Here is a 26,922-nt window from a genome sequence, read left to right as displayed (position 1 = left end):
ATGTAGATATACAGCAGTCTGTTTCAACTATAAAGTTATTACAATATTTATTTGCTATCTTAAGCAGTTTAAGGTAAGGAGACAATTACAAGTCCCTGTACCATTGGAATTGTGAGTCTGTATTTTCAGAATGTCTGATCATACATAGGACTTGCATATACCCTACTACTTTACTGTCAACTACCTATACGTATTTGACTTAACTGATTGTATGTGCATGCAACAATGCCAGAAAAATGTATGTACAGGTACTTATAAGAGGCAAGTGATGTGAAAACCTTTGAAAATGAGTATCAGAGTAAGTGGGAAAAGAGATACACAGTTTCCTCACGTACTTAAAGTGAATGTGATTTGGCAGGACCAGAAGCTTATTTGTAGACTCTCCGTAATAGCTTATTGCAGCAAAAGAAATGCTTTAGTACTGTAAGGAGTGAGGTGACAAAAAGAACTTACCCTGTAAAGACTGAGGTTCAGAACATATAACACTAGCACTTTACACAAATTCAGGGCATCCAGCAAAATAAAAGAGCTTGTCAGTGAAGGGGAATGCAGTTAGCACCGCCTTGATGTCCCATTCATTTCACAGAACATCCCCGAGAAGCTTTTTTGGGAACATAAGCGTAAGCAGAAAGCAGGGCAGGCAGCAGAACAGCAACAGCTGTGGCAGCTGGATTCAGTATTGGGCTTAGATTTAATAGCAGGAATGAAAAAAAAGGCGAGAGCCAAATGGAGATAAATATACTTAAGCCCTACTACCCATTCTTCACTGGGAAAAGGTCTGAAGGTGTGCAGCAATTAAAAAAGACTTTTGGCAGCTTGAAGGAACTTCCTGGGACTGGAGAAGAAGTGGCTGCAATGCCCAAATGGGCTCTGGGAGGGTTTTTCCAAATGCCAATGGTTAAAAGTCTAGCTGCAAACTCAGCTTGGAAGAAAAACCAGCTCACATCAGCATAGCAGACTACAAATAAGATACACATTTAAACCTATATTCCCAGGCTTTTATCTAGGTCTACAGGAGCTACATAAGCTTACATGTAGCTTACATATTTAGATAATATATAGCTCAGCTAGTGTGAGACCAAATAGGATGTTACACAAAGGTGCAAAGACAGAACTGAAGTAGTTTTGTCCTCATTATTGTGTACCGCTTTGGTTGACTTACTTTTAAAATTTATTTCAAAACATAAATTATCTCTAAAACATACCAATAAAACAAAGATATAGTAACCTGCATTTTATATATATATATATAAAAATAAAAATAAATATATACATATTTATTTTATATATATATAAATAAAAACACTTTGCTTTTTTTTTTTTTTACTTTTAGAGATTTTACCACAAAATGACAACAGCTGTTTGGAGCCAGAAGGATTGCATTTCCCTAGGGAGGAGACAGAGCTCATGGCATTTTTTTCAGTGCACATAGCCTGACCGCAGCTCAGTGCCTGGGCTCAGTTTTGGGCTCAGGCTCTCTCTCAGAAACCCTCAGCTGAGATTCAGCAACACAGTGAATTCTATTTCCATCTCAGTCAAATCTTGTCTTTAAGGTTTGACCAGTTTATATGTATACATCTGAATGGAAACCTTGGATCTAGAATTATACAAGCCCAAATTCAGCACACCACGCAAACAAGTCAGGTCATTGTAACACATGGTTGCATTTTTCACTAAGTAGGGTGATAGTATTTAACTTAATCATCAGAGACCGTTTTAGCAACTGTAACCAATATACCTACTTCTCTCTGTCTCTTGCCCCTTCTACTTCCCTTGGGCCCTTCTATGCCCTGCACCAAGCCCTCTCCCTCTGCACACTTTCAGCCTCACTGCCCTTACCACTACAGCCTGGTTTTCACTAAGGAAAGGGCATGTTATTAAGTCAGGCTGTAGTTTTCACATGAATTGGCAGGTTTGTATGTTATCTCTGTACTTTTTTTTTAGCTATCGCTCTTGGGGGATTATTAATAGCACTCAGTGGACACTCTAGAAATAAAGGAATAATAACAGTCACTAATAAAGGTGAAGAGCATTGCCAATTCTGATTATGGCAAACTGCTTCGACATTTTATTTTTGTGCTGACGAAATTTGCTCCCGTGGAACGGAATTAAGCCATTAATTTCTCTCGCACTGGCCATGCCAAGAACCATCAGGTAGTAATCCTTTCTAGGACCCACCAAACTATACTGGGATTCAGTTGCAACGGCTTGCTACAAAACACCTTTTATGACCTGTTACTAGTAAGCTGGTGCATCAGCTCTGAAGACTGATGTTACTTTTATTGTTTAGTTTACAGCACTTAGCACCTACTACGTTCTGGATCCAATCTTCCCTTGAGTAAGTAAATGAACACACACATAAATAATATAGTCTGCCAGACAGAATATGTATCCTATAAATTACTAATTAAATATTTAAAGCAGGTGTAGCTAGCAACCCAAAGGAAAAATCATATTGAATCCAACGGGGGAGTAAACCAGTAAGTTGTGCAAAAATTCAGAATGGTTCTTCAGAATGTTCCACACTGCAAAAGAACTGGGATTTAACAGAAGATTATATCTATCCCATAGTTTTATTTTGACCATGCTGTCAATCTCTGTAGTAGAGGTGTGATCTTATGTTGAAGGTTCAGAAAGGCTAGAGAAATATAATTGTTTCCTGTGGGATTTTTTCATAGCAGAATGTAGAATTTTTTATTGTCTGGTGGTTTCCATGTATTTAAGATTCTGTTTTATTTGACTGAATCACCAGGAACGGAATTCATAGGTTGGGGAGGCTGGAAGACAGAAGCAATAATACTTTGCATTTCTATCTTTCATTTGAAGATCTGAAAGCATTTTACAAACATTAATGGATAAAATCTCACAATACTGCTTTGAAAAAGGGAAGAATTTGGCAGAGGAAAACTGGGGCATAGAGAGGCTAAATGACTTTATACAGAAGAGGAGAACGGCCTAGAAGTAGGCATTCTTATTAACTGCTCTGTTTGCAGCTATAAAGCCATATGTCTTCTGAAACTACATGTAGATTCATAAATAAAATATTGTGGGGGTTTCTTCTAGTCAGGTAGTCCAGAAGCAAAAGGTTGCAAAAGTAAACCTGTAAAGATACTGTGTTTAGGGATCCCTGAATTGAATATGTGAGGAAGGAGAAAAAAAGGGGAGTGGGCAAGAAAGGGAAGGGACGAGAAGAAGCTTTGTCAAATTAAGAAATGGAGTTTTCTGTAAGGTATGGTAAGTTTATTGTATGTCTATGCCTCTACGAATTTGACTGCTTGTCAAAAAACAACAGGTTTTCAGCTCTTGACAAATAAGTCCCCTTTTTAACTATTTAAGAGGCCAAAAGAGAGAACAAGTTTTCCTCCAGTTCCTTCCTATGTCACTCACCACTGACCTGCAGGGAGCACTCCAGGGTGAGAAGAGAGATCATAAACAAAGCTGTGTGGTCCTCAGCAGAGATTTTTTTGGCCATGGGCGTGTCAGTAACAGTCAGGGTTGTGGTTATTGTTATGAAAACACCTATTTAGCAGAACTGGACAGAAACCAGCAACTCATTTTGCCTTTACCTTTCTGAGCAGTCAGAGCAACGCCTCCCAGCCGTTACTGCTCTAGCCAGCTCTGTGAAAGCAATCTGGATGTGTAAATATCTAAATGTTATTTTCAGTCCCAGGTATTTTGGTAGATTGTCAAGCTCTAATTAAGTATGTGAAGTGGGAATGCTGCTGATCCTTTTCCTTGTGAAGACACAGAAGAAGGTCAGATTGGACGGGGCTCTGAGCAACCTGATCTAGTTGAAGATGTCCCTGCTCATTGCAGGGGGGTTGGACTAGATGATCTTTGAAGTCCCTTCCAATCCAAACCATTCTATGATTCTAAGAAAAGCCATTGTCTGTTCTAATGCCAGTAGGAACACAGATGCTTTTCCACTTTTACCCTGTTTTCTTTTATTCTCTATTTTTTTACCATAGCATTTGACTTTTGAATTTCTAAAGTGTTGATACTTACTTTTGATGACTAGACAAAATCCCTCTACTTATGCAACCTATCTGTGAATTTGCAATGAAAACCTCTTTGTTAAGATGGATTTATTTTCTCTTAATTTCCCTCAGTGAAGCTGTACATCTACATACTTCTTCACTGTTTATTTTACTCCTTCCATTTTCTTTCCTAATGCTTCTTTCTCCCTTTTCAATCTGTTATTCTCTTCCTTCAGTGGAGCAGGAACCTCCTTTTGCTTTTGCCCCATCGTTTGCTTTCCATCCATACTCCTCTGCAGCATTTCTCTTCCACATTCTACTGCTTCCTTTTCCAGATCCTTTCCCTTCCTCATTGTCTCTTCTTGTCACCTTTAAATTTTTGTTCTCTCCCTTTTGCTTCTTTTTAATCTGTCCCCTTTGGCTGACGTCTTCATTCTCTGTTCCTTCCTCATCCTTTCCTCTTTTCATGATCTCTAATAACCTTGAAGTCGACAGTTCTTTCTTCCTTCCTCCTCTTTGTTGTTTCTTTCCATTATCTCTTCTTTCATCACCCTTCTTGTTCTCCTGCTCTTTTCTCCCAGCTGATTTTATCTTTCCCTTAGTCTGCATTGCTTGTGGTCCTCTCACATTGCTGCGATGACTGGGTACATGTTACATCCTTGTGTCAGGGGAGAAAATGTTGTGTGTTGTGAAACTTTAACATAGAATTTCTTGGCTACCAAGAAATGACAATGAGTCATTTTAAGTATCTTGCACTCTTTTATTTTCATTAAAGTCCTTGTGAGCTTTATCACTGGCTTCAAAAGGAGCAGAACCAGGCTAGCACTGGGCACTTCAGAAAATTGCATTCAGAGCTCATTTGAAGCTCATTTGAACTGGTCCAAGAGGCAACATAAACTCTGTGGGACAGGTATGCATATAATGAATATTTCAGTTGATCTTGAGTCTATGGTTTCATGTTCAAGGCTAAACCTATGTTCTAGTCCTCACAAATATACCTACAAAAGCATGTGAAGTCAGACCCTTATAAATATCAAAGGTTCATAAAGATGTGTTGTAAGCCAAAAATAAAAAAGAAGTTAAATTTAGATTCATATGTTATTTCCCTGTATTCAGCCTACGAAGAAGGAGTACTTAATCACAGAAATTTAGTTTTAGCAAAAGTGCTAAATATTACTTTTTCATATGTAAAATACTGCTAACATTTCTTACTTAGCAGAATGCTACTGACATGACAGGCCTCATTGGAGGTAATAGGAAAATTTAAAACCCAAACCCACAGCAGATATAAAGGAAAAGGATTTGAGGAAATGACATGAGCCAGCAAAAAAAAATTGTGGTGGAATGGCAAATGAGTGAATTGAGAAAAATCTTCTTCTACCCTGTCAGTTGCTTTTTGGCATTGGATCCAGTGCAGCTCCAGTAGGAATGGGCAGGAGATCAGGGGATCCAGGCAGGGATCACTCCTGGTGAGGCATTACTGAGCCCTCTCAGAAGACACTGGGAGAAGTGCAGGTTGGAGATTGGAAAGAATGGAGGGATTTGTTGTTACCACTTTCACTGTACAGTCTTCCTACCCATGAGGGAATGATGCCAGGCTTATGGAGCTAGTCCAGGCATGAGACTAAAATAATTTTGGCTCAGAGGCTTCGTGGAGTAACTTCAGTCTCTTCTATCTCTGCTGAGAGATTGCTCTGTCTCTCTCTTTGCCTCTAGAAATCCCCAGCAATTGAATGGTTCTAAACTGGGGATGGCTGACTGCGTATTCTTCTCCTTAGGTAAAATTTAATTAATTCTCTGACTTTCTGCATGTACAGTTTTTCTGTCCTTAGCTGCTGGTATTATCTGTATTGCATTCCTGCATTTTTTGAACTGCGTGGGGGTGAGAAAGAACATGACATGTTTTTTAACTACACTGAAATCCATTTTCCTATAAGCAGACTAAAATGCATCATGCTGGCATTTAAAATATTGCTGTGCATTCAAATGCACAGATACACATGATGCGTTTAAATTAATTATATCACTTTAGAAAAAATATTCCTGTGCTTTCAGTTACCACCTCTGCATGCTGCCTGTTCTGCTAGCAGTCAGGACTTCCCAGCTTCCCAGCAGCAAGTGCCATGATGTGCTGCCCGCTGTTCTCACATCTAGCACCAGCATATACCGCCTAACATGCCAGTTGCCAAAGGCATGGTATGTGCCTAATGTGAAATAGCTTCTGTGCACTACCCAGGGGGTGCTCCGTTCACAGAAGCTGCCAGGGGGAAGCTGTGAATCAGCTCCTTCCCTGGGCACCTTGCCCACGCTTCCTCTCCTGCCAGCATCGCCTGCCTTGGAGGCAGCACTGGCCAGCTGCAGATCCCCTCCCCGCAGCAGAGAGCACTTCCTGGCACCAGGGATGAATCAGTTCCAACTTATGCAAATTCACATGTTCATTTCCAAACACCTCAGCCTTTGGAAAAAAGCTTCATTTTTATAGTAAAGGAGTAACATAAAATGATCAAGGCACAGAGAAAAATGTAGAAGATAGCCTTAAGAGAACATGCCTTACAACTAGCAGCAAAGCCATGTGAGTTCTCTGTCTCCTAATAGCATTGCTGCAAGCCTATGCTCGAAAAAAAAACCCCACATGGGCTTTTTTCAGTGATTTTGGGTAGACGCATTTGTTTCTGAAGAAGAATGTCCTGTTCCTGGTTGGTCTATTAAAATGGGAACCACTAAGCCTCTCAGGAATATCTGCCACACAGCCACTGCACAGCAAGATTGGTCCAGTCAGGGTTTGCAGAACAGCCAGTGACATGATTTCTCTTGCTCCCTGTATGTGAAAATGGGTCCAAGAGAAGCACTTGAAGACAGTAGCACAGGTATAGCATTTTGGTATTCTTCACCTTAAAAGGTGGTTTCAAAAGCTCGTACAACTGGCCTAACTTTTCTGTTTATGATGTAAATGGAAGTTTTCGCACAAAATTAAATTACAGTTAGGCCAAATGCTGAGTACTTTAAAAATGCACTCTTTAAAGTAGGGAATTTTTCCCCTGATAAGAGATTTACATTATGGTCAGTAGCCTGCTGGTTGCCTTGAACGCCGTAAGATTATCAATAAGATAATTCGTGAATTGTTGTCTCTATGTTGCTGCTTCTCCCATGCTCTGCTCTTTTGTATTTCATATATCTTCTCCCAGGTGAAGCAATTACCAAAGGGTCTGGTGGGCACAGCAGTATGACCTTGAATTTGTCACTTCCTGAGAGTGTCCTAGAGGTTTGGGATGACTTCAAAATCTACAAATTTGGAATACTCAAAACGGTCAGCACCTCCCGAAGAAACACTGAGAAAAGCTACCAGCTTAGGATTGCTAAAAGCAGAGGATTAACAACTTTCATGTAGTCTGTGGTCTTAACAACCCACTAAAGTCGTTGGGAAGAGAAAGGGCACAACCCAACATTAGCCATTCCTTAGCTATTTTGTTTATCTGTTTTTCATTTGAACAGAACTGTTCAAATTGTGCACGCACAAATACGTGATCAAGAGAAGGACTCCAGAAGATCACAGGAAAGGTGACAGTTGGATCAAATGTAAGGGGGAAAGGAAAGGCTGAGTGGGAAGGACAGAAAGAGTAAGAGCATGAAGAAAGTCCAATTTATATGTTCTTTTTCAAAATAGTATATTGAATATTGGTATGAAAGACTAAGCCTACAAAATATTTCTAATTGTAAACATCTTTGAGTTATCTAGGAAATATATCATGGGCAGCATGAGGGCTCAGAAATTTGCAAAAAAAAACCCCATTAAAATAATCCAAATGACAGAAAATATAATGGGCTGGAATTTTCTTCACTATTAACAGCTTGTTTCTTACTCTCCTGTTTCAAAAAAGCAATTAAAAAGATGATTTTCAGTGCACATTCAGAAAGGTAAGATAAGGTAAACATAATAGTTTGGTATAAAATGTGTTTACGTGACTAATTGCATCTTAAGGCTGAGAGGTATATTTTGTTCCATATGCAGTCACTGCACTGTGCCCATTAGCATTGAGAAGTGCTATTGTACCATGAAGTTCCTATACTGGATGGACTTTTAAATCTCTTCTGAATGTATGTGTTTCTATCTGAAAACACGTGCCATCCAATAACAGGGACAGGTTAACATTTGGATAAGGGGAGCAAATTCTCAAGGATTTTGCTTTCCCAGACAGATAAAGCAGAGATACTACTTTCTATTTTGGGGGTGAAGAGTCAACAGCAAAAGAGTAAAATCCTTCCGTTTTTGTTTCATGAAAACAAGCAGCTTTTTCCCTCTAGGCCTAAAAACATTTGTCAGAAGCCCAAGTGAGGAAATGTGAAAATACCGAGTGTGAATTATATCAGACTGTGAGAGGCAGTCTGGTCTAGTAAGAAGGTTAATGAACAGTGCAGCTAAGGGGAATCCAGTTTTGTCACTGATTTTCTGTGTGAGCTTATATTAATTTTTGAGCAATTCTCAGGCATGCTCTAATTTTTGGTGCAATTGCCTTGAGACTTATGCTCCATCTACACTGACTTAAAAGTGTATAACCTCATCATTTACTTGAATGTACCTCAGGCCTGCAATGTTAACATGACTTAATTAATACTGAAGGGAAAAATTCTTAGGGCCAGTCAAGAACCTATCTGCAAGGAGGACAGGTTGGGCATGACCATAGCTATGCCCTCTCCTACAAGTACTCCATCCTACTGCCTTGAGGTAGTCTCAGATGGTAGACAGTGGGCAGACAAATCAGCCCTAATGAAGTAACACTTAGGAGGGCACAATGTCTTTTGTATTCTTCCCAGCGCTCTGAGAACTACAAACACTAAACTGCAAGTTTGCATTGCTGCAAGACGTTGCAGGATGGTTATGGGCCTGAAGCACTTGGTACATGAGGCTGAGTGAGCTGGCTTGTTCATTCTTATGAAGAAAAGTGTAAGAAACCTTATTGCTGTCTACGAATACCTAACAGGATGGTGTGGTGAAGGCATAGCAAAAGTTTTCTCAGAGCTGCACAGCTGAAGAATGAGAGGCAATGGGGACAAGGTTCAGCATGGGAAAGCCCAATTCATTATAAAGGAAGAAAAAAATTACCATCAGGCTGATCAAACACTGGAAAGTGTTGTGGGAACTCTAACCTTAGAGATACTCAAAACTTGACTGAACAAGGTCCTGAGCAACCTGCTCCAACTGGACTTGGTCTGAGCAGGAGTTTGGACTAGGTAACACTTGGAGGTCCCTGCCTACATGGTCTTATAATTCTGTAGTATCTCTTAAAAGCTGCATCAGAGAGCATACTGTTTGGCCTCCTATTGGCTGTACAAATACAACCTTTCCTTACAGGCTCATTTCCAGAAAGATCCAGCACTATCATTCTACTTGATTTCAGTCCTTTCTTGATAGTTCAAGTTCAACCACCAGCCAATTTCTTTGTATAGTTGTATACATTCGAAATATTTGTATATTTCTTTGTATTTGTATATGTTCTTTTCAACAGTTGAAAATGATGACTTTGAAGTCCACTCTGCAGAGCTAATGAATGCTCAGAAATTCTCAGTGAGGTAGATAAAGTGGATCCCACCAAACGCCCTGATCAGTGAGAGGGACTGTGCGCCTAAGATAATACTCCCAGTTTCTACTCCGGGCGTCCCTCTGCCTCTGCTTCGGAGTTTCCTGTCCCTCCCGAAAGGATGTTGCAGCTGTCTGGGTAGCAGTAAAAGAAACAGCGGAGCTTTTAGTATGGTATTCAATAACCTGAAATGTGTGCCATTTCACCCTAACCTGTCAGACTGTATGAGGCAGTTTGCACATTATGTGAACAAAGGAGACATCCCTTCAGTGAGGGCAGGAAGCTCTGATAAGACCATTAAAACTGTTCCAAGCTAAACTATTCCTTCTTGTGCTGGAATCTGAGACTGTATTGAACAGCACTTAAGTAATAATTCCAGCTTTGTAAGACTGTTCCAAGGTATCATTAAGTACAACACTTGAAAACGAATTGTGCTTTTTATTGTCATGGGATATGCTCTGGTGTCTTTTCTTACTTTGGCCCTCCTTACTTTCTCCTTAAAGTTCACAAAGGCAGAAAGCCCACGCTTTTGTACAATTTCCCCTCCTGCAACACCTGTAAGATTAGACAGTGCAAGCTTGGTTTATATTGTAAACATTTCATGAAAGAGCCACTTTAATTTCGCAGTCTAATAGCCGCAGGAATAGTTTCCTAAACAGCTGCGCAGAGTGCTGGAGAGGTCGGAGGTTACAAACAGGGATAAATGGCTGTGCAGCAGCACAATGGCACTGTGCAACTGCATACTGCAGTGTAGAAAACAGCTCGCTTTCCCAGAAACACTTTGCTTGTTGTTTTTCTGTGCTTATAGCCAAATATCCCTGAGAATCTATTTACTGCTCCTTACTCTGATTTCTAATTCACTTGGTTAGCGTTGATACAGATCTCATCTAAGCATTGATTAATGCTCTTCTCTTTCCAGGCTGGCGAAGAGGAACCACAGCTTTCTATTTTCAGAATGAATTTTTACATCCTGTATTCAAACTCTGACAAAATGTTTTTTAAAAATCACCGTCCTCACAAACATTCCTGCTAATTAAATGCCCCCTGACGAGGGTTTGGGAGAATAATACGCAAGGCAGGAACATCGCTGAAACACAAATTCTCTGTTCTGACTAGCTCAGAGGTTGTGATCCTCAGCTATACACAACATGGAAGAAGAGCATCTTATTAACCTCCTGGCATGAACTAGGAATAGGCAGAATTCCAGCCTTAACACCCATTCAGCCATAGGAAAACCACTAATTTCAAGATGAATATAGCATCTCAGGAAGGTCAAATGAAAGGAACAGGTTACTCAGCAAACTACATCTTACAGAAGTGTCTCCCATAGGTTGCCACTTCCCAGTACTCATTGTTGTGGACTGTATCTCTTGCACAGAATTTAATCCATTGGCAGTGTCTTTAGAAACTGCCATATTTCCCTTTTTTATGGTGAAGGAAATTTATAAGAAAAAAGTACCCTTTGGCTAAATATCTTATTCATTAAATTTACTTTACTTCTGAATGGAAAGTATTTTTATTGACATGAACAGACAAAAAAAGTTTTTCTTAGCCTTGAAGACAATCCCACTACCTTGAAATAATGACTTTTAAACTTTAAAATGGAGTAAAATTATTTTTGAGATCATTCTTGATTATATAAGACTTTATATGAAGATATAAAACACATTTGGTGTGTGGTACATTAACGTTCACAAGAAGTTTTGCAAAAATTTGAGATATGTGGTCCTGACGTGTTTACTTATTACCCATTTGTGAATCAGTAGCATTTATTCTGGGTTCAGTAGATTTAATACCAAAATTTGTAAAAATGGAATTAAAATTGGAATTAAAATAAAACCAAAAGTTAAAGGACTTTCTTACCAATATTTGACTAATCAATACCTTAAAAATACCTTTTTCTTGTAAAACAAGTAATGGTAGGACTCTGTCTGTAACACTATCAACCTGAAACTGGTTTTGTCAAGTGTAAGGAGTGCAAATTCTGCTCATGGGGTTATGCATGGAATTTGGCCTTGTAATATTGTTCTCACTCCATTAAAAACATGCTGCTCAGGGAAAGCTTTTCACAGTTACAGAACATAATCTCAGATCCAAAGCCAGCTAAAGATGGTGGGAGGTTTTCCATTGACTTAAGAGGACTTTGGATTGGGTTTCAGGAAAGACTTAGAACCATTGAAGGTCTTTTTCTGTGAATGGGAGTGTTGAGGATTAAACCTTAGCTGGCTTAGAAAAATAAAGAAAAAAAAATTCTTAATAATACCGTTCTTTCAGATTCTTCACACTGAAGTCACAACAGGTGTACTGGGTGTTATTCAAAAACAAGGCCCTTGCCCCTCCACCATTACGCCTATACTTATGGAACATACTTACGCTTTCCTGACAGATGTTTCTTGATTAGTGCATCAGAGGAAAACAAATCACCAACTACAATGGTTCCTGGAGAAGCCTTGAGGAGAAACCCATAATCTATAATTTTTTTAATTATTCAGTTCTTTTCATATAAATTTTTATGATTTCTCTGTTTTTTTCCATAATTTGTTTATAACTCTTATTCATGGGGAACAAAACCAACGATTTATCTCTGCAGTGTCCAGCATACCCAACATTTACAGCTTTTAAATTAAAACTTATTTGTGAAATACACAGACGTTAAAAGAGCAGATACTGAATTCACTCCCTTCTAAAGAATAACCCTGGTATTTAAAAGAAAAATATACAAATATTTGTAAGAAATAACCACGATGTTTTTTCATTTTCATATCTGTTGTCTGATATCATGTCTAACTCATGGCTGAATTATAGATTCAGATCATATCGTCAAAAAGTAAATTATATGTTGTTTATCTATTAAACTCTGAATTCAGCATTCATTAGACTGCATTTAACACAGGGTCATTTTAGTTCTTTCAGCTATCATCAGTTTATACAAGCAAACAAAAAATCCGTAAGCTCATAGTTTTACAGGCAAAATGAGTAAGTTGTGATTTTCTAGTAAGTCTGCTTTAACATGCTTTTTGTGTGAATTATGTGTTCAAGAAAAGTGCCAGACTGACTGGCCTGGAAAAAATAGTTCTCTACCTGTAAAAAAAAAAAGAAAAGAAAAGAAAAAAAAAGAAAAAAGGAAAGAAAGACTATGGCTTGGTTTTCTCATAAACCGCGTCTGCATGATTTGATTCCTTTCCTACTCAATACAGAAGAAAAGTGCTCCAGTATCTAATCTCTTTTGAATAATTATATTTATAGCTCTTTTAAGCTGATCATATGCTTTCATAATGATGTCCCCATGAATTTGCAGTCTGAAAATTTGGAAACTCAATTCCGTTCATCTCCGTGTAGTGTTAACTCGAAGCCTGAAGATGGCATTTTAAATATCACTCTGATTGACTACTTTACAGCTGATCATTTTAATGAAACTATGTAAATAGTATAATTCTGGAAACTGCATTTTAGATATTTTTTTAGATTAAATTTTTTTCAAGGGTCTGTCTTTTTTGCCTTTTTACCACAGTCCAAAAAATAATAGATAACAATAGTAATGTGCTTATACTGCAGTCCTCCTCTGCCTCTTTTATATTACAGAAAACAGATACTGCTGGAGCTGAGTGCAGTGTAAGCACAGTCAAACATACAAAAATAATTAATGATGGCCAGTTTAAACTACTCCTCAAAATCTAAAGTTGTTTCACACAGCATACACCAAATGAGCCCATGCTGAAAGAGCACAATGTCGTTATCTGTAGAAGGAGAGAAACCAGCAGACTTTGAAGCAGTGGAAATTCTGTGTGTGTTAGGGTTAGAAGAGCAGTTTTTACATGCAGATGAGCAAATGTAAATTCCACTTACTGGGAATACAAAAAATATTGTAAAAGAAGATTATGATGAGGTGTTTATGAGGGATATGGGATATTTTAGAGATATAAAACATTGATATAGATACTACAGTGCTGCAAAAAATGTGTGCCACATAAAGTCCCAATAGCACTGAGATAAAAATAAAGGGGTGAACTTAACTGCATGGCAAAATCAGATGTTACTGTGCAGATACAGACACCAAGTAATCGAGTTAGCAATTGGCCATTCTAAGAAACCAAACAATGCGAGGAATTTTATAACTTCAAAAGATTTAAATAAGGCAATCAAACATGAATGCTAACCCAAGAGAGCAGCTGAGGGTATCTGCCCAGATCATCACTGTTGTATCTTAGCGTAACTCCACTGAAGGCAATGGAGCTATGCTAATTTACACCAACTGAGGATCCAGACAATCATATTTAGGACTTTGAGTGACAAAATTACTTTTTTTGGGGGGTATATATTAAAGGGTTTTGGCAAGTCTGACCAAACACAGAAAGTGCAAAACACTGCACTTTTAATTCCCCTTTTAGCAACTGTATAGTTTATGCAACTTCCCATGGGGACTGCCTCAGCACTTGGGATATACCACAGCATCATGTTGCAGATCTTTGCGGATCTGGATGGAATGAGAAATTGCTTATGATCTGTTGATTTGAAGCAAAAATGATCAACATCACAATGGGAGTTTGCACAATAACCAAATTGTGCCAAAGAAAAGACCCTTGAATGAATACGAGCAAATGCCAGGCTGAATGATATTAATTATGTAGGACACATTCAATCACAAAGAAGTATGACCAAACCCAAGGAAGGCGAAGGCAACTGTACAAATGGCAAGACTCCAAGACAAGAAGGCCTTAGAGAGATTCATTGGGCATGTTAACATAACTAAGCAAATTCATTGATAATTAATCACAATTAAGTGCTCCTCTCACAATAGCTGCTTAGGGACTGCACAGAATGGCACTGGAATGACTGACAAGAGAAAAGTTTTGAAAATTAAAATGAACTGTCAAATAAACATTCACACTGAAATATTTGGTGATTAGTGAAGAGCTTAGGAACTAAGGGTTGTATCTTCAAAACTGCCTAAGTTGTTATTGCAGACACTGAATTCCACTTTCAAAGTTAGGCATATAGAAGTTGCAGGGATGTGGATGCCCAGCACTTACATTCCTTCTGAAAACAAAGTTTAGACTCTTAAGTCATACAGGTTGTTTTGAAAAAATTGCTCTAATTCAGTGAACGTTCATCTGAATTGAGACTATTTCAGGTGATAGCTAAGTAGCAAGTGGTTTTAAATACTGATTAAAATCCAAACAGCAAAAAAGTACAGCTATCAATCTCTTTTGTTTTAAATAATTAAGTACGTAAAGAAAGAGGCTATAAACTATTTGGGTATTGTAGGTGCCACTACGCAAATGAAGCCTCTAATTTCAGAGCATTTCATGGTATTGAAAACTTACTAAGGCCCTGATTCTGCAAGGTGCTTCATGCAAACAATTTTGTGCCTGCATGGAACATTTCACAGCATCAGAGATACTGATATGCAGATGGCTTTTAAGGAGATTTTTAGAGAGTACATGCTTTTAGGACTACCTCTCAGTAATGAAAACAATGATGAAGGGTCTTATGTAAACAGAACTCTAGTATTTTCTATTTTGGAGACAAAAGTTGACAAACTTAAGTGAGAAAAATGGAATGACTCAACCTTACCAGAGTCTGAATGAGTTATTCTAACAGAAAAAAAGCCCAGCCACTTCCATGTGTAAAACTTATTGCGACTACAGAGATGAGGTTGCTGCAGATGATGGGTTTCTATACAAAGGACATTATCATAACACCACACAACATGAGGTTGGAAATGCTAGGTATAACCTACAGTGCCCATTTGAGTATTGAGAAGTGCAGGAACAGAGCCCAAGGTGTTCTGTTCTGGCCAGGCATGCATGCTGCCATCAAAGATAAGGTATCCAAGTGGAAATCTGCAATAAATACAGGAAACAAAAATGCAAAAAAACCCCACTGAAACCACATGAGATTCCTAATTTCACTTGGCCCAAGGATCTAGTTGAACAAAACGGGAAAGATTATTCCTTATAGGTGAACTAATATTGGGGATCTATGTTCCTTGGTTTTGTTTTTAATAATTTAAATTAGACTTGCACACTAACTTGCAATTTAATAACACATTAAAAACCGCAGTTTGTTTTACCATAACATTGCAGATAAGTTAATAAAACACTATCATTTACAAATGACTCACTCTAGTAATTTTTAACATTACTCCAAATACATCACATCTGGTCCTTGCAATTACATTTTCTATATAAAAGTTAGCTAAAACATCAAGGAACTTAAAAAAGTATCTGTAGATTCAAAGGATACATATTTAGCATCAAAGGAGTATTTCATTATAACACAAGATTGCTTACTAGGCTCAACAACCTCAGTATTCAAGAAAAACTGTAATGACAAGTTCTATTAAGTTTCCCATGTAGAAAAAAAAAAGAGGACATAAACAACAGGGGTAAAAAAGTGATAATAAGAATGGAAATGGTTATTCCTCTTGCAACAAAGAGTAATTTTCTAAGAGAAAAGTGAGTGAAAACTATATAATGGGTCATAGTCTTACTGAGTTCTTATAGGAGGACAGGTGCAATCTCAGCAGGAAAAAAGAAGGGAAGGGAAGGGAAGGCAAGGCAAGGCAAGGCAAGGCAAGGCAAGGCAAGGCAAGGCAAGGCAAGGGATAATACTCCTGTGCAGATGAAGCAACAAATGTACACCCGGGCACTGAACATCAGAAACACCTCAAGTGGCAAACACAGGATGTAAGTGGAGAAATCACTTCAGCAGCTAAACAGATCTCGGCAGAAATAACTGGTTTGAGTACAAAAAGTGACTGTATATTGGGAGAGCTATCAAGGTTGAAAGAGTATATGTACCAATCAATGACCAAGAATAATCTGGTTACCTGTCTAAAGAGGGGAATGTTTCTGTGGTGTTTTACTAATATATCCTATTAATTTTTGTTTCTGCATTTTAATTTTGTATTTGGAGAAGGCCTATTTTTTGCAAGATCACTAAAGCGAGGAAGAAAATACTACTTTTTTCCAGTAATATTTTATTTTATATATTCATCAGAATAAATACAACACAAGCTTCTCCATTTCTGGGAGGATATCCCTTCTTCCCAGCCACTAGTTCTTGCTGAACTAGCAATAGTTCACCAATAAAAAGTGAATATTAGAGATTATACTAACATGGAAGAGTTTCCTTAGAAGTATGAGTTAAGGATATCCTTTCTATCCAGAAAAAACTGTACTGCATGGAGTTGTTCTTCCCAGAAGAGTTGTGGTTAACAGGGAAAGCTTCAGAGAAAGCTCACCTTTCCATCTGAACTGAATGGAAGACACTACTAGGATGACACGTCTGGGAATAGGGAGACAAGGATAAAAGGAAGATAAGAGAAAGAGTAAAGGATGACCACCAAGAATATGGAAATTAGGGCAGAGTGACATGGAAAGAAGAAGGAGGCACAGAAATTCCAACTCTTACTTCATTGTGGAGAATGTGCAAAAATAGACTGAGCTCCTCACTTTGAGTTAAGGAAAGATGTGGAAAAGAAAAGCTCTCAGGCTTCATTGTAGAGAGGGAAATGAGACTGTACTCCTCCCTGTAAGTGCCATAGGGCAATACCAAAAGATGTCCACCACAGAAAACAATGATATGCAAAATCTACATAGAGACAGACGTGCTTTGGGACTGAAGGACTGGGCCTATTACAACAGTATCAGATAAGTATCCAATCTTGTAGGCACCTGGTTGAACTGCAAATCTTTCTGAGGTTCAGATTCTTTAATGTAAGCACTAATGGGATTTTCTGGCAGAGAATTGACCCGAGGAACAAGCGTAAATGTTGACAATTTGATAGTCAGTTCCATGGTAGACCAAGCTAATGCTTAGTTACCTATGGCCTTTGAAAAATTATTATTATTTTTACATCAAAGTAGCACTAAGTAGAACTAAGTTAGTCATCTTCTGGAAGTCTCTAGTACCCAGGTTCTCTGGTTCCCACATTGGCAGTACACTGAGTAGAAATGTTCTCATCAGTATGCTGCATTTTGGCTGGGATTGATTTACTGATGATCAAAATGTGTCCTTTTAAAAACAATAATTAATTTTAGTTTTTTTAGTTTTATTTTGAATAAGATTAAAAGTGCTTCAGAATGTTGCTTTTTTATGGTCTTTATAATTCTACAATGGGATTACATTTCTGCAGTAACTGTAACTATTAGAAAAACCTCATATGATAAGGAGTAAATAAGGAAAACTGATAAGGAAAAGCCCCTGGGTAAGATTAAACTGGATTTAAGTTATGAATATTTTAATATTGGTAGCTGTCACTGGGTGGGCTGTTAATTGCTTTCCCATCATAGTTAAGTTTACTTATCAATATAGTGTCCCTAGGTCCTTTAAAAATTAGTTGCTTTTCACAAGTACTATAACCCAAATCTTAATGCTGGAAAAGCTTGGATTCTTGCCAGATACTAATTTCTTCAGAGACCCTTAAAGCTATTGACCTCTTTTTTTGCCAGCAGCAGTAACTGAGAATTAAAGCTGAAGAAATTCTTCTGTTATTTGGAGATCATTGACCAGGCTGTGTAACTGCTTTGGTCTGCCAATAAACCATGCACAAAGACCCTCATGTTTCCACTTGGGCTTTGGGTGAAAGTGGAGAATCGTACAATCTGCATGGTAAACCTGAGCAAGAAGCCTTACAGAAGAGAAGTATGGGTGGTAAGGAATAATTAGGCTGACCCTGGAACAATTTAATTGAAATCTGCAACATTATTATTCTGGGAGCCAGGAAATGTGGATGATGGAATTTATGGAGCCACAACTACCAAAAAGCAATACAGTGAGCATAACTGTTAGGCAAAATAAACTTTTCTCTAACCTTTTCAGATTCTCAGATTATTTTGATTATGAATATAATCTGAATTATATTATTAATGAATATTATCTGACGTGTCTGCTACTTTTTATTTTAGTTAGGGCTTGAAAAGAATCAATGTGAGCAAAATTCCAGTTAGGAAGCTGCATTATACATAACTTGTGTGTGTTATACAATGCACAGAAGGACATCATGGATTGGTAAAATGTGATATAAAGGCTTCACCAGCACATATGCGATATTTGCTACATAAGTTATGCATGGCAAAGCCATAAAAGTATGAAATCTTTCCAAGCTATGCAGTCCAGAAATACAATCCCTATGCTGCACTATCAATTATTCTACCACACTATCAATTGTTCTCTATACCCCACGTGTTAGAAAAGTATTTTCCAGAAAGTTCACAGAGGTTGAAGTCTTTATGGATGACTGGAAACAACTACATTGAAATCTGGAACAAGGAATAAAAGATGAAGAAGAGATGGGAACAGTACAGATTGGTAGGGACAGGACAGAAGGGATCTCAGCTTGGGATATAGGCAAAAAATGTGTATACATTTCTCTCTACAGCCTGGGGCAGGAGCCAAGGTTACTGATTCTCACTACTCTTCCGCTGTCAGCAAATACGTATGAAAAACACCAGCAATGTTCCCCACCTCCTCCTGGTGCCAGTCCATGCAGAGCGTTATACCTTTTACTGCTGTTTGCCACCACAGTAGTTCAGGTGACCTATATAGCAGATATCAAAAGTTCCCATGGTGGCTGATGGCCTGACAGAGAGCCAGTAGAATCCCACATTATGGAATTTCTGCTTCTTTTCAGCTTGCTCTTTTTAAAAGCAAGAAAATTATACCCCCAAACCTCACACACAGAAATATAACAGATGTAAACGAAATACTTCACAGTTTAAAAAATTCCAAAATCAAAATCACTTATGTAGCTTTGGTTTAGCTGTTTTGTGCATATGCATTATCATTTACATGATCACATCTTCTTCCATCTTAGGCAGAGAACAAGAGCATAAATGAGAGCTGTATAAAGGATGCTGCTATCCATAGGACTCCTACTTCCCTGCTTTCGAATATATGTGAGAAATGCAAAGATGCTTTATTTCTCTCTGTACCGACTGCAGCAGGATGGCTAAGAGGTAGAGAATAATAAAAATATAAATGTGATGGAGGCAGGAGATGGGCTGATTAGACAAGGAGCTTGAGACAGGGGAGCAATGTAGAAAAAATGATAAAGGAAAACAGGACAGAGTGAATGGACCAAGTGGAAGCTGGGACTGATCAGAGTTTTGGGGGAGGAGAAGGATAGTCCCATTGCTGTTCTGGAACACTGGACTCTAATCCTGCTTTTTCTGTGGAGTTCATCCCTTTTCACAAAGGGTCAATCACTCATTGTCTAAAACAGCCAATTTCCCACAGCTCCAAGTGAATTCAATGGGTACTTGGCTTTGTACATATACAGTTCTCTACAATGCGAAGAACTCTGACAAATTAAGTCCTAGAAGTCTCAAACTGAGCAATCAAAATTACATGCTTACGTTTTCTGGCTTTAAAAAGAGGATAATACTAACCCTGACTTACGTCAGTGTATAATTGCAGGTGAAAATAAATTAATTCCTTTATAACCATGATAAATTAATTAGGAAACACCCCGATGCAATGGTAGTGACAAATATGTGAGTGAATTAGTAGTTACATCTTGAAAGTACAGTCTGAGAAAAGTACAGTGAATAGCAGACAGGGCCACACATGGGATGACGAGGAAAACAGAAGAAATTCATTAGTTGCTTATGCAGTGATTACTGTCTGCCCTGTGCAATGAATTACTTCGTTATCCTATGAAAAAACATGTGATCAGAAAATGAAAGATTGCCTTGTAATGAAAATACAAAAGAGAAATGAGTTAAGTTAGCCTGCTTAGAATTCTGGCATTTCCTAACTTTTGAATTCACGTAACAGTTTTTATGTGTTCAGTAGGTATTATGATAACTGCTAAATAAATAATTTATGCTAAATGCTAAATAAATAATAGATGCTAAACCTAAAAATATAACTTTAAATATGACTTAATCTTGTTCTCTTTGCTTAGGCAAAACATGAAATAGGTGGAGAGAATGGCGTGAGACAGGAGTGGGGTCTCAAGTTCAAGTGATTTTTTTTTTCTTCCTGGTCTGTATTATGTAGACTTGACTGCAGAAGCTTGAGAAAGGCAGAGGAGATGGGGTAATTCAGGAATACTTTCCTAACACAAGTGGAAACTTTATAAAGGGTTAAAGCAGCAAAGTATGTGCTTAAAGTATTATTCATGCTGCCCCAAGAGTCTTGTCTGTGTTTTGTTTAGGTAATTACATTTCCTCCAACATCTACCACTTGACCCATCCCAACCCAAAATCCAGGTCCAAATCTGAGTTTCTCTGGGGTTATGTGCTCATGTCTTACTCTGTTTATACTTACATGTTTTCCCTGATCTCATTTACATCCCTTCCCCTTGCATATCACCTAGCCTTCTAGCAGCAGATACCAGCATGATCTAAACTGATAGTTTCAAAAAAGTTATTTTTGACTGGGTGGGAAATAAATTGTAAATTTTGTACCTATTGTTTGCATCTAGTGACTAGATTAGTTAAGGCTAGAGAGCAATCTTACTTCAGCAGCTTTCTCATGCTTGCTTTCTTCTCTTTCCCATGCTTTACAGATGGTTTTTTCATCAAGGTATGTACTGAATTCAAGAAATGCTATTTAAGGCACTCATGTATGGTAAAGACAGAATATTGCTTAGCATGGCAGCATAAGCTATCCACTCATACTTTCCCTACCCAATTTTTCCTTTCACTTGTGAACATCTTTCCATGTTAACGATAGTACCAACTCAGGAGTACCACTATCTCACAGCACTAAAAAATGCTATAGTTCTTCCACGTACAGAGTTGCAGTCAAGCATATTGCAGCAAGACAGATCAAAGCTAAGTCTCACAATTCTCTAACTTTCATTGCTCACAATTGTCACTCCAAAGAACTGAAAGGAATTGTAAAGAATGCATTTTAAGTAGGGGAATAACTAAGTAAACACTAAAAAACATAGTCAAATAAGAAAATGCATTAAGCTGACAACAGTGATACAAACCTAGGGAAAATTATGCAAGCATTAGGGATACAAATTGTTTTCTCTTCCCTCCGATCTATGTCTGAGGAACTACAGCACTTTACTGGTTGTGTAATCGTAAGTATTTCATCAGTCTAATTGCATAAGAATTTTCTGTTCTAACTAGCAAACTCAAACATTCTGAAAAAAATTGAATAGAAATTGAAACATTTAGATGAAATTCCAGGAGTTCTGACTTTTGTCCTTCCCTATCACCTAATGAATACATAGAAGGAAATACTATGTCAATGGACTTCTGTATAGAGCCAACCTGTATGGAATTTCTAGAGATTCCAACACATGTTCCAAGCAGGATCAGCCCCTTCTGCAGCAGCTCTCCAGACAGTGTTTCTAATTTCTGATACAACTATACACAATTTGCAGTCAAATAAATATTTATAAAGAGAATATTCATTCTTTGTATCTTACTTGAGTTCTTGTGAGCTTGTGGCCAGCATACTTCGAATGCTTTTGTCAGCCAAGGGACAGCCAGATAAACTGTAAGACATGGCAGGACATACAAGTAAGTTAATCTTCTTATTAACTGAACACTCCCAAACAAACACAACATAAAAATTAAAAAGTAAAAGTTTGTAATGCAGAAAAGCGATGGGGCAAGTGCTGTAATATTGAATTTTGTAATATAGTTAACCCTCTGAATATATTTAGGTATCAACATTACTTCCAAAATTACATACTGTAAATGTTCTTTTTTGTTTGTTTGTTTCTCTATGAACTAGTAAAATGTAACAAAAAATATTTGAGATTCCTGGGTTAACTACTTAAATGCTTAAGAATACTTTGGAAATTTTAGTAATCTATTTAAAAATAAAAGACGTTTATACAACACACAAATTAGCATGCTTTTAAGATCAACATATATTACTCAAAGGGTTAACACATAGTTCAACGTTTTACTTTGACAGCATTGTTGAGGTAAGCTGAAAACAATAAATTGAAAAGACAGAATCCACCATGAAAAAAATGAAGTCACACCTTCTATGTGAGGCGTAATTACCAGTCACATGACCACTCCCATCACACCCTGGTGTTGGACATCTGCCACCAAACAAAAACAAAAACAGCCAAAATAGTAAGTATGTTTAAAAAAAAACTTTTAAAAGTTTCATTGTTTCCAGTTTAGCTGCAATGACTGCAAGGGGTTTTAAGCATCCTAATCGAAAAGCTGCAAAATGAACAGGTTTAAATGAAAATGGCGTCTCAATACAATATAGCATCATTAAGAACAAGCAAATACACATTAGCTTATCACTTTACTTAACTGGCAGTTTGAAACATTTATATGCTGCAAATGTTGCATGCTCATACTGCAAGGCGTATATGTACTCGTTTGTTTAAAAAAAGACAAAGAGAGAAAAGGTTAAAAGGAGAAAAATAATTTCACCTCACATTATGCTTACGTTATTAAATCCTTTTTGCTCTCTTTGCATTGAGGGTATTTAGGTTTAGGACTTGGGATTGTAACTTCACCAGGATACCTTCTTTCTTCAAGCGCCTCTTGGAAAGGATCCAAATCTTCTGGCTACAGGCAAATATATAAGCATTAGTTTCAGCTAGGTGAGGTTACAACTTACACAAAACGATGCAAAGCAGAGTCATCAGACGCTATCTCCTTTTTTATCCTATTCTGCCAGAGAAAATTAATGAAATTATTTTATATTCTTTCACTTATTAAACCTTTAAATAACACTTGGATATTTCAATGAAGACAACAGAATATGTGGAATATATGGGTTATTTAATTAGGAAAGAAAAAAAGGGCGAAACAGCTTTTCCTATAGCTGTCATATTATTTTGCTTTAAAAGAATCAGTATTTTTTTCTAAAGTCACTGCAAAACAGAGACAAGGGAAAAAGGATGACTAAATACAGTATCTTATGCATCAAAAAGCCATTGTAAATAATATTTTAACTGTTTAGAGCATCTCAAAGATGAAACGGGAGCGATCCCAACATCTACATGCAGAATCTCAATCTGGGGCAAACCTCAATGGATCCGTCTGGTAAAATATAATTATATAATTTATAATTAACTTTACTGATGCATTCAGAAATTCAAAATCATCTATTTTAGCAATGAAGTGGACGAATGCATTGATTTAGCGATTCCTGCAGGTGGTGCTATGAAAACCACAGTAGAAATAGGGAGCACTGCTTACTCTGAAAAAAACCATGCTATACTGTCTGTTTTACCTCACATTTCTTTGATAGTGACAGATTTCTTCCTAACTGCAGTGAAATTAATAGCAAAACTGTAATTAACACCAGAGCTAGAATGCATTCAGTGTATCTAGTGAAAATGCCACTGTTATATGTTTCAAAGTTACTGAAAATAGTTTTATGTTTTTAATTAAAATTGGCAAGAGATGTGCTACACACAAATGATTAGCCTAATTTTCTGTTATAAACCAAGAAAAACCAGACAACAATCTCTAGAATTCTCCAAACGGCTAAACTGCGTTGAGTGCAGCATTGTAAACTACACAGTGGATAAGGTTGAAACCTGATGAACAAAAGCAGTGACATTAAAACTTGCCAGCAGACATCTTCAGTGTCCTGGCTGTTCTAAGTTTTGAGAAGTAAAATAAATTCACTAAGATATTTTCTTAATTTGTCTCTTCTGTTTAAAGGGTTTTGCTGTTGTCTTGGTATTATGAATTGAAAAGTAATACTTATTTCTAATATCCCTTCTTTGTATTCTTGAAACAAAGTATTTCATTAATACAGGCCCTTTCACACACAGAGCTATAAGGAGTGTATAAATAATCTAGAAGAAGATTAGCTGAAATAGTTGAAAGCTTACATTATACTCTGCTGCTTTTGTTTAAATTGATTTCTACGTAATATGTGCTTTCAAATACTCAGCACATCATTTATGGTTTTCAAATTCAGGAGAATATTTATTTTGTCTTGAGAGCTGATTATCTCAGTATTGCACAGTTATGTCAACTTGCTTATACAGAGTAACGTAATCTGGATATAGTGAAACATCTTTACTGCAGAAAATATTTGTTAACAAGATGATGCTGTTAGAAAACATGATTCACATTCATGGTTCAAATGTTGTCTTATGGAACTTAGTCACAGATCAGATGTGTGCCAGCATGATACAGTCCTAAAGATTAACCAGCAGAAAGTCCTTTTTGTAGAAAACCACCATTTTTATCACGTACTAATTTTGTTTCCTCTTTCCCTCCAAATTTCAGAAATTCAACGAATTACCAAAATTAGATTGCAACGAGAACTAATAGATGAAAAAGACATACATTAATCTCTTTGGAATCATCTTCATCTATCCTACTGGGCTTCATTTTAGTGTAGTCCACTGGCAAGTCCCAGCAGTCACCCTCATTCAGTTGGTAACACCGGTTATTCATCACGGCTTGCCGTTGCGGGGACATTGGCTCCAGTGGTGTCAAAATGGTACAGCAACCATCTCGCTGCCTCTGCTTGTTCATGCTCAGATCCAACGTCCCATTTTCATCGACTTCCATATCAGGATTCTGTCAAAATAAGAAAAAGATTGTTAATTCGGCTTCACACTAGCAAACTGTTACCTCTCTGTGTTCTTCAATCTGATTGCCTAGCAGAATGATAAGACGCTTTTCCATTCCTGTATAGATTGTAAGCATTGAGCCCCCTCCCACACATAGCATGATGCTGTTACACAACATTAATGCTGTTAAAGTAGATTTCTTCCTGAATGGCTAATCTGATGTTTGGGGGAAGAGGGGAGAGTCTTCATTACCCCTCCTGCCACCCAGCACACAGGTGCAAAATTTGGAATGAAAAGGAGAAATCTCTAAAGGTATTTTCTTGTCATTGTCTTTATGCTCTTGATTTATTCTGTGAGGGGTGAGTATCTATGAGTTAACATCTGCATAATTCTTGTTTCCAGTCCTGACACCTGTCTGGGTGCTCAGAGTAACAAAAATGAACTAGCATCAAATAATCTTTGTTTCTTTGTTTATTTAACATTAGCAGCCAATGCTTGAATAGATAATATCAGAAAATTAAACAGGGAGGTAGGGTACCAAAACAAGTCCTTCTTGATACCATTTGCCCATGAGGAAATACATTCAAATTTCACAGTTCCTTCCCTGCAGATGTAAATGTATTAAGATTTCGTACATCTATCTTTATAATCAATAAATTTAGGTAGTGGAATAGTTGCAACAATAGTTGTGCCAATTTCTGCGGCGGCTGAGGTACTGTGAAAAATAGGGTGAGTATGGGCTCTGACTTCTTCTTTTATAGAAACAAACAAGGGTTGTTTATTATATTAGGTGAGGAGAAATAAGATATCTTAAAATGAAGACAAATTTTAAAAAACTAAGGGCATAAGGAAATAAAAATGCCCACAGAGAATCCCTCTTTTCAAAAATGAAATGCCCCACAAGAAATTTGCTTTCAGAACTAATGTGAATGTGACTGACTCCTCGTATGCCTGGTGACTTTCTCTCCTCTGGAGTAGCAACAGAGCTGCAGAAAAGCACTGTGAATGCAAGTCTGTCTTTCTGAATTACTGTCTTTTGTCAGAACATGTATCTAATTGCTGCTCTCCTGCTAATTTAATTTAGAAAATACTTGTTTATCTTCTCAGATTCATTCCTTCAGTCTCAATATAGGGTGACGCATTAGGAAAGAGGCCCCTTCTGGTTTTGACACAGAAGATTTTTAGCATTTTATTCCAACTTTTTCCATCATGTTGATATAGAGTACAACTGTATTTATTTACATGCCAGAAAGAGATTTCCCTCTTGAACAGCATTAAATAAATTAATGTAAAAAAGCAGCATTTGAAAACAAAGTCACCAGCCATTCTGGTGTAAATCACGATTTTTACTAATACCTACTGCTACGGGTTTAGTTTGTTATGAATGATCAAGGGACTTTACACGATGAGGGGAAGAAAACCTTTGTCTATATGTAGAGGAACAGAACATGTCTGCCAGCTCAAAAGCTCTTCTATAAGCACAATAAAAATGTTTCCTCTGCACTGCATCTGTCTACTTAGCCATCTAGTGGTCTCCTATAGGTAACAGCGTACTGTTTGCTGGTGCATGTTACTCATTTCTTAACAGCTATCAGAGTCGAAACTTAATGTTTATAATGAAAAAAAAAATCTTTGGGTAAATCTTTAATGAATGTTAATAGTGCACTCTTTTTCCTAATATATAAAGCTTAACAACAAAAGCTTTTATTTGTATCTGTATAGCCATTTCATAATATACTGAGGCTCTATGAACATACAGAACATTAGTGACCCTGCACTACTGTTAGGCACATTTAAAGTCACCTGTACTGGAGGATTTGTTCATTTCAAATGTATTATGCAGTGACTTAAGAACTGTGATATCACAGACAGGCAAGAAATTATAACA

The 26,922-nt window shown here is 37.4% G+C and overlaps 1 protein-coding gene across 13 annotated transcripts in view; it reads right to left on the bottom strand.

Annotated features, from left to right (window-relative positions):
* MYT1L (myelin transcription factor 1 like) overlaps positions 1-26,922 on the bottom strand; it is a 311,977-nt gene that overhangs the window by 35,769 nt on the left and 249,286 nt on the right. For 7 of the 13 annotated variants that reach the window (XM_076332840.1, XM_076332852.1, XM_076332842.1 and 4 more), the window contains 4 exons: positions 24,805-25,041; positions 22,940-23,061; positions 22,515-22,577; positions 21,948-22,016 (listed from right to left, as the gene is read on the bottom strand). In XM_076332840.1, coding sequence (XP_076188955.1) covers positions 21,948-22,016; positions 22,515-22,577; positions 22,940-23,061; positions 24,805-25,041 — 491 coding nt within the window. The remainder of the gene's footprint in view (positions 1-21,947; positions 22,017-22,514; positions 22,578-22,939; positions 23,062-24,804; positions 25,042-26,922) is intronic. The other 6 variants (XM_076332843.1, XM_076332844.1, XM_076332848.1 and 3 more) reach the window with 1 other exon arrangement.

The sequence above is a fragment of the Aptenodytes patagonicus genome, chromosome 3, assembly GCF_965638725.1.
Source record: "Aptenodytes patagonicus chromosome 3, bAptPat1.pri.cur, whole genome shotgun sequence".
Lineage (NCBI taxonomy): Eukaryota > Metazoa > Chordata > Aves > Sphenisciformes > Spheniscidae > Aptenodytes > Aptenodytes patagonicus.
The sequence above is the reverse complement of the archived record's forward strand: the minus strand, read 5'-3'. Positions and strand labels throughout refer to the sequence as shown.